The 21,356-nt window shown below is 42.7% G+C and overlaps 1 protein-coding gene across 2 annotated transcripts in view; it reads right to left on the reverse strand.

The window, feature by feature from the left end:
• Positions 1 to 19,315, reverse strand: part of AGO3 (argonaute RISC catalytic component 3) — an 80,195-nt gene extending 60,880 nt beyond the window's left edge. For both annotated transcript variants that reach the window (XR_009759102.1, XM_061596254.1), the window contains exon 1: positions 18,692 to 19,315. Coding sequence is in view for 1 of the 2 variants with exons in the window: in XM_061596254.1 (XP_061452238.1) it covers positions 18,692 to 18,710 (19 nt within the window). In the remaining variant the exon portion in view is untranslated. The remainder of the gene's footprint in view (positions 1 to 18,691) is intronic.
• Between the last annotated feature and the right edge of the window lie 2,041 nt (positions 19,316 to 21,356).

Genomic DNA, 21,356 nt, shown 5'->3' on the forward strand with positions numbered 1-21,356 from the left:
GATGCTGGAGGCGCTCCTTTAGATAAACTGGACCGACACCGTATAGGGCTTTAAAGGTTAACACCAACACCTTGAATTGGGCTCGGTACACAACTGGTAGCCAGTGCAGATCTTCCAGCACTGGGGTGATATGATCCCGGCGGCAGCTGTTTTTAATCAGCCGTGCCGCCGCATTCTGTACCAGTTGTAATTTCCGGACCGTCTTCAAGGGTAGCCCCACATAGAGCGCATTACAGTAGTCTAAGCGAGAGGAGACCAGGGCATGCACCACCCGTGGGAGCAGATGGACCGGAAGGTAGGGTCGCAGCCTCTGTATCAGACGTAATTGATACCAAGCTGCCCGGCTCACCGCTGACACCTGAGCCTCCATGGACAGCTGGGAGTCAAGAATGACCCCGAGGCTGCGAACCTGGTCCTTCAGGGGCAATCTAACCCCGTTCAGCGTCAGGTCAATATCTCCTATCCTTCTCTTATCTCCCACAAGCAGTACCTCGGTCTTGTCAGGGTTCAGTTTCAGCCTGTTTCCTCCCATCCATTCACTTACAGACTCCAGGCACTTGGAAATAGTCTCCACAGCCAACTCCGGTGAGAACTTAAATGAGAGATAGAGTGTCATCCGCATATTGGTGACACTGCAACCCAAATCTCCTGATGATAGCTCCCAGCGGCTTTACATAGATGTTAAACAGCATGGGAGAGAGGATAGAACCCTGTGGCACACCACAATTGAGAGGCCAAGGGTCTGAAACCTCCTCTCCCAATGCCACCCTCTGGTGCCTGTCAGAGAGATAGGAATGGAACCACCGTAAAACAGTGCCCCCAATTCCCATTCCCTCCAGGCGATCCAGGAGGATACCGTGGTCAACGGTATCAAAAGCCGCTGAGAGATCCAGGAGGACGAGGAAGGAGTGTTCTCCCCTATCCAACGCCCTCCTTAAATCATCCACCAGAGCGACCAAGGCTGTTTCAGTTCCATATCCAGTCCTGAAGCCCGATTGGAATGGATCTAAGTAATCTGTTTCCTCCAAGTGTCTCTGTAGCTGTTTGGCCACCACATGTTCGATCACCTTGCCCAAGAATGGTAAATTGGAGACAGGGTGAAAGTTGTTTAAATCTTGGGGATCCAAGGAGGGTTTTTTCAAGATGGGCTTTATTACCGCCTCCTTGAGGGCGGATGGTAATGCACCCTCTTCCAAGGAAACATTTACCACCGCCATGATCTCTTCGCTCAGTCTCTCTTTGCAGCCCACAATGAGCCACGTAGGGCAAGGGTCAAACAAACAAGTGGTCGGTCTCACAGTAGAGAGCACCTTGTCCACTTCCTCAGAGGGAAGAGGCTGAAACCGATCCCACCGGACCGAATTGCAACTGATCACCTCTGGCCCACTTCCTGTGTCCACGGCGTGCGGAATTACGCTCTTCAGGCGATCGATTTTATCAGCAAAATGTTTTGCAAATGCGTCACAGGAGGCTTTCGAGTGCTCCATGGGTTCCTGGGCAGCTGGACCGACCAGGCTTCGGACCACTTGGAACAACCTCCTGGGACAACACTCTGCGGATGCAATAGAGGCAGCAAAGAAGCCCTTCTTTGCTGCCTTTGTTGCCACTTGGTAGGCTGCTACTGCTGCTCTAACCAGTGTCCGATCGTCCTCGGAGCGAGACTTCTGCCACCGGCGTTCTAGCCGTCTCACCTCCTGCCTCAGACCCCGCAACTGTGGTGTATACCATGGTGCGGTCTGGGTTCTATTCAGGGGGAGAGGGCGTTTCGTAGCCACCCGGTCTATTGCCCCGGTGAGCTCCTTATTCCACTCTGTCACCAAGGTTTCAACCGGGCGGCCTTCAGACAGCTCCAAATCTCCCAGCACATTCAGGAATCCAATTGGCTCCATCAGGCGTCTGGGGCGGACCATCCGAATCGGTCCCTGTCCCCTGCAGAGGGTGTGTGGCAATAAGAGGTCCATTTTCACCAGATAGTGATCTGACCATGACACGGGGTTCGAAGAAATAGCCCCCATTTTCAGAGCACTACCACCCCCTCCAGAGACAAATACAAGGTCGAGAGCATGACCAGCTACATGGGTGGGCCCACAATTACTAAGGTGCAGTTCCCAGGAAGTCATGGTTTCCATGAAATCCTGAGGGGCTCCTATGAGATCCGTCTCGGCATGCAGGTTAAAATCCCCCAGAACCAAAAGGTTGGGGGAGAGAACCCGCACAGCCGAGATAACCTCCAGCACCTCGGTCAGGGAGTCAGCTGTGCAGCGGGGTGGGCGGTACACAAGAAGAATCCCTAAACTGCCCTTAGGGCCCAACCTCCAATACATGCAATCAACAAACTTGGTCTCGTGGAGAGGGGGTCTGGCAAAAATCAAGGACCCCCGATAGATAACTGCCACTCCCCCTCCCCGCCTACTAATCCTCGGCTGCTGTGCGTACTGGAAACCAGCTGGACACATGGCCCCAAGCACAGGAACTGAGGCCTCGTCCAGCCATGTCTCCGTAATGCATATCAGGTCTGCGTTCTCATCCATGATCATGTCATGGATGAGAGATGTTTTCTGTACCACAGACCTGGCATTACACAACAGCAGTCGAAGATTGGTTGGAGTTCTACATCCCCCAGTTATCTTCGGGTCATGACCAGGCCTGGAACAGGGGATTAAATAAGTGCATGTTAAATCTGTTCAAAATACAAGGGTTTTCTAGGATAAAGAGGAAAATATAGGGCTGAAAAGGCAATAGAAAACACTTACTCAGACTCAAAAGTACATAACATCAGGAACTTACCTACAATATCATCTAGTCTGACCCCTTTGCAAGACCAAGTACTCAGAGCCTGCCATAGATCTACTCAACAAAATTCAAACCAAACTGTGCCATTAATTTGTGGAGTAAAGAAGTCATAATTCTTCTAGGAATCAAGCCAACCAATATACAAAAATGCTAGCACCCCACCCACCACCCTGTAGCTAGCCAACCTTACCTAAAAGAAAGTTCTCTACAGTGATCAGGTAAACCCTGAAGGTGAACAAAACTACTGCAACATCTCAAGACTATAGTTTAGCATGACATGCAAACACAGCCAGTATAAGCTGCAAGACATCCTTCATAAACGCACCCAACTCCATTTCTGACCAAGTGAAGTTCTTGGCTCCTATAACTATTCCAGGAAGACCTATACCAGAATTGTATAGCTCTAGCAGTTTGAAACGTCTTTGTTTCCCACTTAAAACGGGTTCACATTCTATTGGTGTTAATTAGTTCTTGCGCTTGCAATCTTCTTTAATCTGAGTCTCTCTGCCCTTTGAATAATCCCAATATATTTCTAAGTATACTAATATACTGCACCGTTATTTCTTCCTTTGAAGCTAAACAAGCCAAGTACCCCTAAAGCGCCCTGCTCTCACCAAGGATCACCCTTAATCATTCTTCCCCCAACAGTGGAACTTGTGAGGAACGTGTAATGCAGCTCTACTAGTTCCATTTATTCCTGTAATCATCTCATTCTTTGCATTGGTTTTCAGTGTGAATTCATCCTTTTCAGATAACAATGGCTAAATCTAAACCCAGTATTCCCCAATAAGGCCCCATCAGTGCCTTTTGAAGTGTTACAAAACTTGCTTATTACTATTATAAATGCAGCATTTTATGGATCTAATTCACACTTCCTGCACTGATTCGTGGTTATCATGATCAATATCTCAAGGCAAGGAAGCTAATATTCCACCTGTTTCCCTTTCCCCCTCTTTATGTCTTCCACACCCATCCCTATTCCTCAGAGCTACCCTAAATTTCAGGAAAACTTTCCAAAGTTAATTCCACATTTTCTTAGCTTCTTAAAGTGTTGAACTTTATATTTTATTCAAATATTTTTTAAAAGAAAAATATGGCAAATACAACCAAATGGCCTCTCTTTAAAGAGAAGGGCCCATGCTCAAAGCCTGCATGCTAGTGAGAAAGCCTCAGTTCAGCATCCTGGAGCAAAGGATTTCAAGCAGACAGCTGGTCTTCAACTTGTGAGTTGGGATCCACTACAGGGTCACAGCCTTACCTAAGGTGAGTTGGAGTGCTACAGCCGTACAAATATATGGCAAAAAATTATCAAATAGATCCCAAATGCATGTTTGGGATAAAGGTGGGTCCAGGATCCTAAAAGCTTGAAAACCAACCCATTAGCTCTCTGCACAAAGATCAAAAGCACACCCACTGTTTCTCCCTCAGTAGAAGGCTTTCACACTGTGATGTGTAAAATAAACAAATTTGTCTTTTGACAATGTGGCACTGCAAAAAAAGGGGGAAAAGAAAACACAGGAATGTATCCAACAGTGCCCTTCTGTTCACAGAGGAGTCTTGGATCCAGCAGAGGCTCCTGCTCATGGACTTGAAGAAGTGATTTGTCAGTTTCCTCTTCTTCCCTTTCAGCCCCCAAAATGTGTTCTGACGGTTTGGGTGAACCTTCAAGAACAGTATGGGGGCATGAATTGGCAAAAATCACCTCCCCACCTCCTCAGTTTTGTGAGCAAGAGCCTCTGCTGGACCCAGCTCTTTCCATTCACAGGAGGACTCCTTCAGTTTATGGAAGGGTACTGTTGTATTCAACTCATAGTTTGAGAATTGACTGTTAATCCCCAATAGGACAGAATGAATCATGTTTAATCAGTACCTATGTTTCCTTAGCACAAGATTTTTTTTAAAAAAAAAAATCATGATGAGCACAACTGCAGAAGGCACTGTGCATTTGCAACCAATGGAGCTAAAGGACAGAAAAACCAGAAGTGAACTGAACCAGCTGAGAAATTTCACCACTCATGGCAATCAGCTTCAATGGCTTAAGCATTTCATTTGAAAGAAATACTACCACAACAAGAGGAGGATGCATTTTCACTATGTGCAAACAGGTGTATCTAGCTATGCAGTCAGCACTGCTGTATTTTTGGTTTGCAGCATTTTATTTCCTTGCACAGGAAGTAAATATTGTCAATTCTCATTTTGCTATCTCTGTCTCAAACACAAAAAGATAAATACTGAAAACTCCTTTGGAATTCTTGGAATGATTCACACTACAAATGTCATTATTGTGATGATGTCAGAATAGATGTGGCAATACCAAAAATGACCCCCTTTGTCACTCCTACTCAGTGACAGAAACTGTGCACCTTCCCACCTCCTGACCGCAATATCATTCTTGTATGTGGAGAAAAGCAAACAGAAGTTAAATAAGTAGAATCATGTTTCTTCTTGTTGTTATGTACCTTCAAGTTGATTATGACTTATGGCGACCCTATGAATCAGCTACCTACACTGAAATCTGTTGAGCCCATTGTTTCAAGGACCATATACAAACTGCTCTTTATTGTAAAGAGCTTTCAGAAAACACAAAAAACACAAGACACATCTATTATAAGACTAGCATCATATCATATAAAAATGCTTTTGCAATACAAGCTCTCTCATGGCAACTTGTTTATTCACCAACCTCATCACAAATCCTAACTGCCAAGGCCTCCAATAGGCATAAATATACCAAAAATCAGGTAAGTCAAACAGCTACTTAGGTAGGTAATCAAGCCACATTTATCTCTACTTCTTTATAGACTGTATTTCTAAGCCATTACCTGAAGAATTGTCTTCTCCCATATTATAACTACCCAGATCCTAAGACAAAGCAATATCCAACGCCACACCAGCCGATGCAACAGGACATTCCCCTCCTCTCCTCCCTCCACTGAGGCCCTGCATGCAGCCTATCTGCTTCAGAGAGGTCACTAATCCCCCAGAACAGATTTTTGGGGGTGCATGGAGGGCAAGAGGGTAGGACAGTCCCATTTCTGCGAGCAGAAATCCATTGTGCAAGTAGGTTGACACTGTTTGATGTCACCCAGTATCTTAAGAGGCACTTCTCCATGTGCCACTGTCAAATGACATGAGGCAGATTGTCACCAATGCTCCTTTTCAGTGATGATACCCTGGTTGTGGAATAAGCAATCTCAAAATCTGATTTTTTTGCATAAGAGTTTGTCCTGCTATGTTCTTGTGACTACCTCCTGAGATTTATTTGCAGTTTATTTCATTTTCTATGCTGTCCATTAACAAAGGTTCACACACAAATTAAAACTGAAGTAGCAAAAACAAAGTGTATAACGAGCAAACACATAAATCTTAAACAGCATCAGAATACAACCATCAACAGAAAACAATGGTTGCAAAGAACGTAAAAAGCACTGAAACCCAAGTCTACATCTGATGCTAAAAAGGCATTACTATGCCTTTTCACTGGGTATGCTGTATAATGGGATGGAGTTATTCTACAGGCTAAGTGAACACCTATCAGCAAGGCAGAGTGAACAGATTTTGTTTTATGTTCAGTGTCTAGGATCAGAAACAATGTTTCCTTTTTAAAAACTGGGTGGTATCCAGTGCTGTGAGAGTGGAATTTCCTTCTCTCTGCTCTATCCTACAGCACCTGTGACTACCACCACTTCTAAAACCAGCTCTGCAGGGTTCTCCAACTCTCTGAAACAGAACTGAAGGTGTGCAGGGGAATAGAGAAGAAGGGAAGCCTCACTGTGCATGCAGAAGTCTGTTCCACTCATGGATGGGCCCCACTGGATATTACCCATTGTTTATTGAAGGCTTTTTAAATACATAAAACAAAAGTGAAACACACCATTGAGGAATAACTCCCTACATATTACTACAAGAAAGGGGAGAAAAGAACACTAATACTGAACTTAATTGGTCCATTCAGTACAGAGTTTAGGTATGAAAATAGTAACAGGCCTATAAATATAGAGTCTGAGGTATACATATAAATTTCTCAACAAAGTATATTGAGTATTGACTGCAAATGCTACAAAACAGAAATACATTTGTACTGTGATCAGGTATTATGTTCCCCCAGTGAGAGTCAATGCAAGAGCAAAAAGGAAACCAAAGCAGGTAAGAAGACTAGAGATTTGACAGGTATCTCTATTTCGTTGAGGTAAAGTCTGGCAACTAGCATTAATAGAGAAATTGATGCAAAAGTTGAAGGTTGCAAAAGGACAAAAATGCAAAAATGCATTGTTGCAGAATGCCGGAGCTTTATTATATACATTAATGCAGCAGATAAACACCATGTTCCCAAAGCTTTTCAAAATCTATGGATTTCACAAAGGTGACCAAATAATAACAGATTAATAATTTGTATATTTAAGTGCAACAAAAAATGTTTTACATATGATGTACCCCTCTCACACTCAGTTAATGTATGAGTTGAGTTATTCTTAACTGTACCAATAAAAATTATTAATTTTTAAAAAACAAGACTAGAGATTTGAAGGGCTGGGAGGGGAAAGCCAGAAAAATTCAGAAAAAATGTTTTTCCCTTTTCTATTTTTCAGAAAAAAATGGGAACGGGGGGTTCCCCCCCAATTTTTCCATTTCCCCCCAGGCCTTCACATCTCTAAAGTCATGTGCATTAGTTATCTTGAGCTTTAATTCATTGGTTAGCTGATACCTGGCAAGTCAGTTTATGAACCGTAATGATCTCTCAAGCTTTGTTCATCTAATCCCTAAAAATATTTTCTTTTTTAGAGTTTTAGGTCAAGGGTTTTGGGTCAGGTCTTACAGTTTAGCAACCCTAAAAACTTCCCTTTCCCATAGCATGTGGCTTGGTAAACTTTCTTGAGCTTTCCAATTTGCAACACTATTCCTTGACTTCAGGCACTTTTAAACCTACTATTTCTTGCTCACCTTTAATTTCTACCACTAATGCACAATCTGGGTGGTATGAGTTAAACCATATGAGGGTGAATGGGCTTGAACCTGACATGTGTAAGAGGATGTTTACTGAATGGAGAAACCTGCCTTACTGCAATGGGTAGAACTAGATAATCTTTGGCTAAGCTCTACAATTCTAGTCAACAAAAGGTAGCACATCCAAGCCATAACATGAAGTGCAGGCAGTCTCTGTAACCTCAGTTCTGGATCAAGCAGCTTAACCTTGCAGAACAAATAGTTACTCTAATCAACCACCGCCCCTGCACATAAACTTTAAACTAGCAGCACCCTCTCAGATGAATTTTAAACCTACATTTTAAATCCTACATTTTAAGATTGAGGGATCAAACCATGTACGATCCAAACCTATGTCTTGGATACATGACAAGTTTTGTTTTTAAAGAAAAAAGTAAGTAGGTACAGAATGGCATACAGCCCTGGGCTCCTACTGGGACAAAGGGCAGGATATAAATCTAATAAATAAATGTTTTTAATTGGGATGGCAGCATAGGGTGGGGTGGGGTGGGGAAGAATGGTTTAACCCTTAACCCAGCCAGAATCCTGATGAATTATCAATCTAGTACTGCTATTAGCCTTCGGAGGAGAAAAGCTCTCATTGGCACCAATAGGACCCCCCCCCCGCCCAGAATGCTAATAGTAGTGCAGGGGTGTGTGTGTCAAAGTAGCAGCACACATACATCCTCAATGAAAAATACTACAAACGTAAAACCTGAGGTGCCTCCAATGAGGCATTTAGCATCATGTTGTGGACCCAAGATGGAATATATTATGGATCAACTTACTACATTCCATATACCTCCAACAATTACTAGTCTAGAACAATTGCTTTGAGAATGTATAACAGTATCCGATTTTATGTGAAAATGCATCATAATTCAAAACCATAACAAGTACATTAAGGGTTTTGAGAGCACAAAATATGTATGTGGTACTTTTTTGCATAACTTCAATTTATGTGTAAAGAGGTTACAAGCATTAAAAGCTCTATTCAAGTTCAGTTTGGGCAAGTCTGTCCTATGGCTGCTTTTTTAAATACAAATTTCAGAATGTTCAAAACAAGGCAGGATATGATATCAAAGGACTAACATTACTGCTTTACCAGAACACTGAACACTGCCTACTAGCTGCTGTTTTCAAATGATTTTACAAGTGTTCATATATTTAGTGTGCTCAGCCTACTACTGGCAGATAGGACACAATATTAAGAAACAAATAACACTGATGAAAACCAGTTTAAGATGCTTACAAATTGTAATGAACGAAGATGTTTGGTCTGAAGGCACATGAAGCAGTAACTTTGCTTAGGCTGAACACATCTGGTCAGTCTTGGATGGCAGATGGTACACCACCTTGAATTTCACCATGGAAGATCCCGTGTGCAGTATCCCATGTTAGGGATCATTAAAAAATGGACTGAAAATAAGACTGCCATCATCACAATGCTGCTACACAAATCTATGGTGCAACTACACTTCCCGTTCTGTGTACAGTTCTGGTTGCTGCACCTCCAAAAGAATATCTTAGAGCCAGAAAAGGGCATCTGAAATTATCAAGGAGCTGGATCAATTCCTCTATGAGAAAAGATTACAATGGGTGGTATTCAACTAACTTTTACTCAGAGTAGATCCACTTAAATTAATAGACCTAACTTAGTCATGTTCATTAATTTCAATGCATCTAATTCTGAGTAAATGTTAGTGGAATGCCATCCAATGTTTGGGACTTTTTAGTTCAGAACAAGGATGATTAAGGGGATATGAGATCAAGGTATATAAAATTGTGCATGGTGTGGAGAGAGAAGTAATCCAATGAAGATGAATTTTGAAAGATTCAGGACAGGCAAAAGGTAGGACTCAGCACAAACTGTGGAATTCGCTACCACAAACTTAGAAGGCTTTAACAGAGGAACAGACAAGTTCACAGACAAGCTCCAGTTATATGGTCTGTGGTCCCCAGAATCAGAGGCAGTAAGCCTCTGAACACTAGTTCAGGGGAAATTTCTGTTGCACTCATGTCTTGCTTGCTGGTTTCCCACAGGCATCTGACTAGCTACTGGGAGAGCAGGATGCTCAACTAGGTGGGCCTTTGGTCTGATCTAGCACTGCTCTTATGTTCTTAGGAAAGGCAAGATACATAAATAATAACAAACAAAACTCAGTTAAGCAAACAAAAAAATTACCAAATGACTAAAAAGGTCAGCTGTCTATAGCACCTCAAGTATAGGGGAAAACCCAACCTTTGCTTGCTTCACAGGGGATTTACCTATAATGTCCCCTCACCCACGTGTGCAAAGTTATTACACATACATTTACAGGAAAATACTTTAGAGATGTGTAACAGTACAGACTAGCAGATAAGTAAAGGTTAACAAGCCCACCCATACATGACTTGTGTCTATCATCACATATCTGTGGTTGATATAGCCTGCTGTTTGTCTTGCATGAATGACTAACTACAGAACTGAGTTAGAACACAGCCACCTATTTTCACTTATTGTAGATAAGCCATGACTGAGTCATAGAATAGTAGAGTTGGAAGGGGCCTATAAGGCCATCAAGTCCAATCCCTTGCTCAATGCAAGAATCCAAATCAAAGCATTCCCAACAGGTGGCTGTCCAGCTGCCTCTTGAATGCCTCCACTGTCGGAGAGCCCACCACCTCTCCAGGTAATTGATAGCTAGCTTGCTAATCAGAATATCAAGGGGCACGTTCTCAAAAGCTTTGCTGAAGTCGAGATATATTATGTCCACTGCATTCCCACAGTCTACAAGGGAAGTTGCCCAATCAAAAAATGAGATAAGATTAGTTTGGCAGGATTTGTTCTTCATAAATCCATGTTGGCTCCTAGTAATCACTGCATTGTTTTCAAGGTGCTTACAGATCGGCTGCTTTATAATCGGCTCCAAAGTTTTTCCAGGGATTCATGTTAGGCTGAATGGTCTGTAGTTCCCCAGTTCCTCCTTTTTGCCCTTTTTGAAGATAGGGACAACATTAGCTCTCCTCCAGTCATCCGGCACTTCACCAGTCCTCCATGATTTTGCAAAGATAACAGACTGCGGTTCTGAGAGTTCTTCAGCCAGTTCCTTCAATACTCTAGGATGCAGTTTATCGGGCCCTGCCGATTTGAACTCGTTCAAAGTGATTAGTTATTCCTTGACCATTTGTCTATCAATCTCAATCTCCAATCCTGCCCCTTCTACTTCATGTTTCCCGGGAGGGTCATCAGGGCTGTGGAGTAGGAGTCGTGAGCAATTTTGGGTGGAGTCAGTAGAAATGTACCGACTCTGATTCAGACTCCTTCATAAATGTCAAATGTATATTAACTAGTAATAACAAATTTACTGTAATAAAATGGTAACACAAGGCATTTCACCACCACCACGTGAATCCAGAGCTTGGAAATGTTACTTCTTTAAACTACAACTCCCATCAGCCCCAGGGATTGGGCTCGTGGTAGTTGTAGTTCAAAAAAGTAACTTTTCCAAGCTCTGGATTCACGTGGTGGTGATGAAATGCCTTGTGCTACCATTTTACTACAGTAAATTTGTTATTACTAGTTAATATACATTTGTCATTTATGAAGGAGACAGAGTCGGACAGTAGAAAAATAGAGGAGTCTGAGTCAAAGGCCTGGCGTACCGACTCCACAGCCCTGAGGGTCATAGACCCTTTTTTGGGAGAAGACTGAGCCAAAGTAGGAATTCAGCACTTCTGCCTTTTCTTTGTCATCTGTTGTAATTTTGCCATCCTCATTGAGTAGCTGTGGCACCATTTCCTTTCTCTATCTTTTACTATGGATGTACCTGAAGAAAGCTTTTTTGGTGCTTTTAGCATCTCTCGCTAACCTCAGATAATTCTCAGCTTTAGCCTTCCTGACACCATCCCTGCAATTCTGTGATACCTGCCTGCACTCTTCCTTTGTGGCCTGGCCTTCTTTCCACTTCCTGTATGTGTCCTTTTTTGTTTTCAGGTCATCTCTAAGCTTTTTGTGAAGCCAAACTGGCCTCTTCTGCTGTTTCCCCCCTTTTTTCCTTGTTGGAATTGCTTGCCATTGAGCTTTTAGAATTTTCTTTTTTAGAAAATCCCACGCATCTTGGACTCCTTTTCTCACTAGGGCTGCTTGCTATGGAACCGTACTTACAATTATTCTGAGTTTATTAAAATCAGCTTTCCTGAAGTCCAGAGTGCGCAAACAGCAACTCTCTTTTGCTTCTGTTAAAATCAAGAATTCAAGTATGGTGTGGTCACTTTCCCCCAGAGTTCCCATAACTGCCACTTCATCCACCAAATCATCTCTATTGCATAGAATCAAGTCCAGGATAACTGATCCTCTGCTTGCTTCCTCCACTTTCTGTAGGAGAACGTTATCTCCAACACAAGTCAGAAATTTCTTGGAGGGGCCTTGTTTGGCAGAGTTTGTCTCCCAACAGATATCGAGATAGTTGGAATCCTGGGGCCAAACTCCCAGCTTTATATGCACACCTCGAATTTCTAATAGTGCTTTTGTCCCACGTGAACATGATGTTACAATAATTGGGAAGATATTTCAGGTGGAAGATTTCAATTTAGTGTAGTGGTTAGAGTGTTGGACTAGGACCTGGGAGATCAGGGTTTGAATCCCCACTCAGTCATGAAACTCACTGGGTGGCCTTGGGCCAGCCACTGCCTCTCAACCTAACCTACCTCACAGGGTTGTTGTGGGTATTAAATGAGGAGAGAAAGACCCATGTACGCCACCTTGAGCTCCTTGGAGAAAAGGTGGGATATAAATGCAATAATAACGTTGTAGCTAAAATGTTTCCGTGAAGGAGTAAAATAGTTCAGTGAGAAATTTAAATGCAATTGTCCTTTTTCTTGATTTCAGAAGTACATGCTTAAATTTTAATTTAATCCCACAGCCTGAGGGACATGTTCCATATGTGATGCCAGAGTAAGAGTCTTGAATTCTGTAGCATCTTATAGGCAGCTAGCTCTTCTAGCCATAAATACTACATACTCAGAAACAGGGAGCTGACAGGTGGGTTACTTAGGCTGAAGGAAGAGATCTCCAAACCTGTCCCTTGTGGGTCCCTTATCATAGCATTTCAAAATGCATATTATGTAGATCTTTTCGAAAGGCTGGCAAAGTATTTTTCTTTGATGCTATTCACGCCATTATACAGAATGGTATTAATTGTTTTAAGATGTGAGATTAATACAGATGAGCCAATTACCAATTATATTGGTAACTCACCAAACTCCCCAGAAAGTTAAAACACAGAACTCTGCTTTGCAAATTATCCTTATGCATGGCAGCTCCAACCATAAACATGTTAAGCACCAATTAAACATGTTTTACTTAAGAACCCCTAACTGCCTCAGTGGGTTTATCTTTTTTTAATCCTCCTCCCCCAGGACAGTCAAAACTTCCACAGAGTCAGCTTTAAATCCTCTTCCTTCATTGGCAAGTTTTGAAGAAAACAGTATTTTTAAGCACTACATGGTTCAAGTTCTCAGTGCAGCCATTCTTTGGTTTTGAAAAATGTCAACCTCTGCCTACAGATGTGCCAGTTTTACCACTACCCCAAATGCAAGGAAGCCAACACAATCACTGGGAGTACTGGGAGCAGCACTGGTGTGGTTTCAAAATCTTCCAACTCCCTCTTCTCCCTGCTCCCCCCCCCAAATGGCTGCAGTGTCTAAGAGTAGAGAAGACACGTTATATCCCAAATTTATACTTGGTGTTTAAAAGCTCCTCCTTGATAGCATTCTCCTGCCTGTTTGTTAAAGGTCACCAGCTTGTTAAATAAGTCGTTTTGAAGCAAATAAACAAAGCTGTATCTGAGAAGCCCTTGAGTGCTCAACATGGACCATATCCAGTGTTGAATATGAAAGCACCACAATACTGAATATGACTTCAGGATTCACTGGGACACTAGTCCCATTTAACTGTTTCTGGTTTCCTAAATAGAAAATTAGCCTCAGTGCAAAGAAACCTGAACCTTGCACATTAGGCTATTAAACTCTTTCATACAAATAGTTCAGTGTATTGAACCTTATCATACTGGTCTTCAGTTGGTGGGTCCAAACCCCCAAGTGAGTTGCACCAACTTATTTATAAAAAAATACTTGTATACTGCAATTTCATTTTTTAAAAAATCAAAGTGGTTTACAACAATCATATCAATACCATAAAATCCACATGAATTTTTTGAATCACAGTTTATCAGCTATAACAGAAAATAATTTCTTAATTGACTGCTTAAGCCTGGCAGTATAGGAAAGGTTTCTGCAAACATTTAAAAGCACCAATAGCACCACAACCAAGTTGTTTTAAGCAAAAGAAACAGATGGAGAACACAAGAGCATACACAGATTAAACTGAGTATCGTATATTATCGATAGATCCCAAATCTGAAAAAGTTCAAGACTACTACTTTAACATTTTAATTCTGGCAATGTGAGACTGTGACATGAGATGGAGTAACTTCTTTAATTTTTCCTTTAAAAAATATATATTCCTACTCTTGAATAGGGTTGCCAGGCTCAGGGCCTGAGACTGATCCTGTATCTTTAGGAGAAGAGAAAGTCAGTCAAGAACAGGTGTTCTTGCAACAATGTAATGGGAAAAACCACAAGGTGGAATTCTCCCTTCCCCCTGCACAACTTTTAAAGATACAGAAGGCCTCGTGGTTGCCAGGCCCAGCCTCCAAGAGGTCTTCTATATCTTTAAAGGTTGTGCAGGGGGAAGGGAGAATTCCACCTTGTGGTTTTTCCCATTACAGTGTTGCAAGAACACCTGCACTTGGCTGACTTTCTGTTCTCCTAAAGATACAGAATCAGTCTCAGGCCTTGAGCCTGGCAACCCTACTCCCCATTAAGATTTATTCATTTCTACATCACTTTTTAAAGTACAAAGTACTGCATAATTCTCATTTTATTCCTGCAACAATGTTGTAGGGTCATTTAAAGCTGAGAGGTAACGGCTTTACCCAAAGACTACCTACTTTTTGCTATGGGTGAGCAGGAAGATGAACTTGACATTTTGAATTTATATTTTAAAAAATTTGTCAATCAAAATTTATTTTGAAGCTGGAGTTGGTACATTTCTACCGACTCCAACTCCACCCAAAATTGCTTCTGACTCTGACTCCACGACTCCGACTCCACAGCCCTGGATCTAACTAAAGATCCATCTAGTCTAGCATCCTGTTTTCCACAGGGGAAAATCAGAAGCCTATGGGAAGCACACAAACAGGTCATGAGGGTAATAATCCTGTCCCACCAGTCAGAGCCACCCCTAGGCACCAGAAAGCGGGGCAGTTGCCCCAGGCCTCACGCTTTGGGGGCCTCCGTGCTTGCCGATGAGAAGATGGGCTGCGGCAGGGTTTTTTTTCTTCAGCCATGCAGTCTCGCCAGCCGCTTCCCACTCTTGGGGAATCTCCCGCTCTTCGGCTGTGTGCCTGAGCGGTTTTTCTCCTCTGCTCATCAGCTGTGAAGCAGGTGTGCGTGCGGCGCTTAGCTAGCTAATTTTAGGCAGGAGGTTTGAATCCCCTGCCTGAGTGGCTTCCTTGTGCTGCCTGCCGCCCGCTCATCAGCTGTGCAGTGCATTTACAGGCAGCGTTTGCCGGCTTATTCTGGGCGGGAGATTTGAAAGAGAGAAATAATGTGTGGGGGGGCCAACTATGCTTTTGCCCTGGGCCCCGCAGATGCTATGGACAGGCCTGCCACCAGTGACTGGTTTTCAGAGGCATCCTCTCTGATCCTGAGGGTACCGTATAACCATCATTACTACTAGCCATTGATCTTTGTTCACCAGATAAGTCACATACACTCTCTATAAAAGAAATATTAATCACATTTTCCCAATGTAAAGAAGGAAGGAATACAGAGAAGATTTGAAAGGAATTGTAGGATAATGGTTCAGAAAGGAAATTTGGGGGAACAATCCCACATGACCTTTATGTACTATATAGTTCCCAGAACTACTTAATGTTATTTCCCTCTAACCATAAGAAAACTAGAGGAAATAGCATTTAATAGGTTTTTTGGAGGGAGGGATAATTGCCAGCTAAGCTAGCTGAGGTCCACAGAATTTAAGATTTGCAGTTATTATTCTAATCATATTTATTTGACAGTGAATTCCTCTGATTTCAATGAAGACATTCCTAAATATGTTTAAGATTGCACACTTGAAGAGCCAACTGCCTCCTGACTTTTTTAGTCCTTTATCAGGGACACACAATTCAGTAATTATACTAATACCTTTCAGCCTCCAATGTTAAATTAATGTTCTCCACATTAAAACCATAAAAGGAATCATTTGTATACCAAGAACAGAGATGAAGACTGTGTGCATTTCACTAAGTGAAACGTAAGGTATTAATGGCTACAATGCAAACAGACACCAACTATATCACAATTCATTAGGAAGGCAAACAAATCCATTAAGAAAGTAAACAAAAACAAAAGAGTCACCCAAATATATCCTGTACAGTGAAAAAAATTCAGCCCAAACTTATTTAAGCTGAACATCTCTGTACTGGGTATATAGCTAAAATGCTTTTTTCTCACTTTTGAATACGTGTAACATCAACACACATCTGAACAGGGTGGTTCATGACAGATGCTCTTGGAGGTCGCTGATTCATAGGGTCTCCATAAGTCATGGTCGACTTGGAGGCACATAACAACAACAAACATACACACATATATGACTAAGTGATATTTTATTACTTAAGTATTCATAAATCATATTCCTATATTATTTTTATTATACTTTTAAAATAATCCATTGTTTCAGGATTTGTTTTGCAACTGATGTTAGTTGTTATTGCTAACTGCTGCAAAAGAAAACTTTAGTTTGTGTATGTCTGATTTAACAAATGGATTTAACTTACAACATCAGTATTTTGAGACCCCAGTGGCTATTTAGTACATTTATATCCTCCCTTTCTTCCATCATGAAACTGAAGGTGGTATAAATGGCATTGACCAGAGATGCTTGAAGGTGGCATAGATAGCGCTGATTAGATATGCTTGCTTCATGTGCCCTGAGGCCATGCATGCCACAAGACCAACACTAGTATTGCTCAAATTTGATTTCAAGAGTCTGCACATATTTTAAGAATTAAATTGCTCTCTAATAATGGCTTGGTTCAAGAAATAGCTAGTTATATTTATAAGCATACTGAAAGAAATCATTTTGAAAGAACAGTAAGCAAGAATCCATTCCACTTGAGTCCACAAAAGCAAGTCTTTCAGGACAGCTATTTAAATTACTCCCTAACTTTCAAGAAGCACCATTTCTTTTAACACAGCCACTCAAGATTCACCACAACTCATTTCAGCTAGAAGAGTCGGATTTCCCAGTGGGACTGCTGCCTGGCAGACGTGCCTCCTGCAGGACCAGGTCCCAGGTACCCAGCCAGCTGTGACTAATTTCCATCACCTGTCCCTCTTTGGAGGGATACATAAGCTGGCTGGCTGAGGTGGCCTGGGAGACCCAGTGCCTGGAGGAAGGAGAACATCGCCACCCAGGGAAGGAGAGCCTGCTGTTGCTGCTGCTGCTGTTGGACCACCACCTCCACCACCCTTCCCAGTGGGACTGCTGCCTGGCAGACGTGCCTCCTGCAGGACCAGGTCCCAGGTACCCAGCCAGCTGTGACTAATTTCCATCACCTGTCCCTCTTTGGAGGGATACATAAGCTGGCTGGCTGAGGTGGCCTGGGTTTTTGTCTTTTGTTTTTGTTTTCTTTTGGGTGCCATTGGTTTTAGCTATGGGTGGGTTCGGTTTCGTTTTATATTGTAGTTCTTGGGTTTTTATGTAGTTTGTATGTTGTATTTTACTTTATCTTGTACGCCGCCTAGAGTGGCCGCTTGTGCGGCCAAATAGGCGGCCTAGAAATAAAATTTATTATTATTTATTATTTACCAACACCATGCAAAATTTGAATAACTTTCTTAATTTAGTACTGTTACCTAGGTTTGCTATATTACATTGCCACCTGTCAACCATTCCAAGGTTCATTTGAGGTCAGGCACAAATACACAGCGGAAAATATTATTTCAAAGATAAATTGGATTTTCAGGATCAATTACATCACACACTTTTTGATTTTTCAGGTGACAGCAGTAACCTATGTTTAAAGTATCTATTGCTAGCCAAGAACACATTTATCTCACAAGCATTCCAAGTTAGAGCCCCACATATGAAGAGTTTAGACCCATCCTTCCTTCAACCTCTCCATAGGCCTATTCACCAATGAACACTTACACACACTCGTAATTCACTATTCCTACTCCACTGTCCTAGCTATTGAGTTACAATACACCTCAAAGTATAGGATTAGTCCACGTTCTTAACAGATACATCTGCAATGCTAAACAAACTTAATAAAAAGCACTATTTAAGGCAGTCAATGGACTTAAATACTTGGGTCACAGAGAACATGTATGTCATACAATTATGTTTCAACTCTCAAAGTTTTCGAGTAGTGACAGAAATAACCCAGGGACCCCTGGCTGCCTCATAACATGAAGTCCGAAGAACTGCTACACAGCAGCTGCATACCAGCCACTGTCTCTCAACCTAACCTGCCTCACAGGGTTGTTGTGGGGATGAAAAGAGAACGGGAAGAACCATGGATGCCACTTAGAGCTCTTTGGAGAAAAGGAGGGATATAAATGCAATAAAATAAAATAAAATTGCCCCAGCCTCCTAACTTCAAGGTCAGTTATTGGGCAGTTGCTCCCCACTTCTCTCTCTCTCTCTCTCTCTCTCTCTTTCCCTCTCTCTCTCTCACACACACACAAACCGCCTCCCCAAAACTTCCCTCCCCGAGTCCTCCTATTGTGTCAAGATCCACCCAAGGCCGAGCATTACAAGCCACTCCGAGGAGTATCCTGTCAGGCGTCGCCTCCCCCTCACCTGCGCTGCTGATTTCCATTCATGGAGCTCGGCGCGGCCGCTCCTCAGGCTACGGGTGCCGGTCCGGTTCCTGCCGGGTCCCCTACGTCGTTCCACCCTCCGCCGTCCCGGTCCGGCCGGGCCTGCGGCAACCAGTGACACCAACGGTGCCTCTTCACTCAGCGCAGCCGCTGGACCTTTTCCTTTCAGTTTATTGCCTCCTCAGCCTGTCCCAGTCGGTCAGTCTCGGGCTGCGATAATCGGAGGAAAAGCGGAAGTTGCGTGGCCGCCCGCAGCCCCAGCTCGCTCCCTTCACTGACTGCCAGACTGACTGAGGTACCCGACTCTTTCTACTCGGCACAAACTCAGCCTCGTTCTGGAGTGGCCAGTCGTCGGCTGCTCGCGGGCGCACGCATGCGCCGTCCTCCCCTCTACACCGGAAGTTACCTCCCTCGCTTCCTTAGCGCTCTGTCTTCTCTCTCCACTTTCTACAATGCCTCTGAATCTATCGTGGGAGGGAGCTGGTGCTTAACTAACTCACCGGCTCACGCGCATGCGTACGCTCTCATCCGCTTGCTCAACACCGGAAGTTCTCCCCTTACTTCAGCTTCTCTTGTTCAGTATTCCCTCGGCCCGCGCATCTTCGCGCTCATTCTCGCTCGTTTATTATTGAATAAAATAAGATCCACGCAGTACGCGTGCGAGTTTCTGCGCTCCTTCAACTGCCTCTTCGGGGTTCAATGCAAATTGAGGAGGCGGGGTTAGGGCCGGAGGGAGGGAGGTATTAAGAGCTAAGGATTAACTTCGGTTGGCCACAAATGAATTGGGTGCCGCGGGTTCGAATCTCACCTTGTGGCGTTTGAAGTAAATGTTAGTGAGGCGGACCGCAGCGGGTTAATATTATTATGTTAATAAACAAGTAACAACGGCTGACAAGCACAATAAGAAATGGACTAGGACTGAAGAATATAATCGACGATTGGGGTAGATTAACCGCTTTAAAATCTCGCCTCCCCCTTTGCTTGATCAGGCAGCAGACTTTTATAGTATCTATTTTTGTTTTAATTAGTTTGTAACAATAAAAATAGAAAATTGCTTTTATTGTTATTATTTATTAAATTTATATCGTGCCTTCCTCCCAGAAGGCACCCAGGGCAGCAAGCAAAACACTAAAACCACACTAAAACATCTTTAGAAGGATTTTAAAACATATTAAAACAAAACATTTTTTTAAAAGGTTTAAAAACACAATTCCATCACAGGCATAGGCTGGGATAAGGTCTCTACTTAAAAGGCTTGTTGAAAGAGGAAGGTCTTCAGTAAGCACCCAAAAGATAGCAGAGATAGTGCCTGTCCAATATTATAAGGGGAGGGAATTCCAAAGTGTAGGTGCCACTACACTAAAAATCCACTTCCTATGTTGTGCAGAAGGGACCTCCTGTTGAGATGTTATCTGCAGGAGGCCCTCACCTGCAGAGCACAGTGATCAACTGGGTATATAAGGGGTAAGACCGTCTTTCAGGTATCTCAACATTTTGTTGATGTTTGTGGCACCTTGAAGACTAACACATTTATTATGGGCTGGGCGTTTGTAGGCCAGGGACAGCTTCATCAGATGCATGACAATGGTCATATAAATTTAATATACAAGGCTGCATCATAAATAAAAGTAAAATTTGAGGTTTAGAGCTCTTCAAATTGGCAATTGCAGCTGTTAGTTCCAGTGAAATCCTGTGCGTCTACAGAAGTACATCCTATTAAACTCAGTCAGACTCAGTCCCAGTTGAGTGTATACAAAAATGAAAATTGGAACCAGAGTCTGAAAAATTAGTGCACAACTGTGCATTTTTTCCTCCTCCCATCTAATCCCTTTTATTTTCATGTTATGTCATTTACATTGTAAGGCTGAAAGCAGGGGCCATTTTATTTGATCATAGTAAGGTGTTCTGTGATCTTTCAGTCAAAGGGTAGGGGCAGAAATACTTTAAATAAATAAATAAGCTGTGCCAAAGTCCGGAACAAGGAGTGGGCACCTGTGGCCCTCCAGCTGTTGTTAAACTACAACTCTCAGCATTGCTGACTATTCAAGACTGAGAGTTGGAGTCTAACATCATCTTAGAAGACCAGTTTCCTCATTCTTGCCACAGGAAAAAGGTGTACTTCTTCTGTGAGCACTGATGGCTACAAAACACTTGCTTAAATTGCACTGATAGTTAAGTAGCTGCTAGCTCCCAAAAACTGAAGAGGAACTGTTTTGCTGCCTGTATTCCAGCTACTACGGTGAAACAAGACTTAGTTTTACAGCTGACTGCAAGCCTCCATGTGGACATGATTTCCTTTATGGGAGACGAGTCTGTTTCAAATATGAATGCTGTCTACTTACCCGTTGCCCCAAGCTCAGTTTTCATATTTACCAAGAAAAAGATACTGCAAAAAACAAACACACACCTGCAATACTTTCCCCTCAGAAGGGAACTGTCCCTGTAAAGGCTGCCCTGAGATATCTTACAACTTGGGGGAAGCACGAAATCATATATTCTTGTATAATACCCAACTGATAGTGTTAGGGCAATGCTTCCCAAACTTTTTTCCCCACAGACCACTTGAAAACTGCTGATGGTCTTAGCAGACCACTTAATGATTTTTCTGCCTGTTGCAGCAATTGTAATGCACTGTGCTAGATGCA

This window comes from Rhineura floridana, chromosome 15, assembly GCF_030035675.1.
Source record: "Rhineura floridana isolate rRhiFlo1 chromosome 15, rRhiFlo1.hap2, whole genome shotgun sequence".
Lineage (NCBI taxonomy): Eukaryota > Metazoa > Chordata > Lepidosauria > Squamata > Rhineuridae > Rhineura > Rhineura floridana.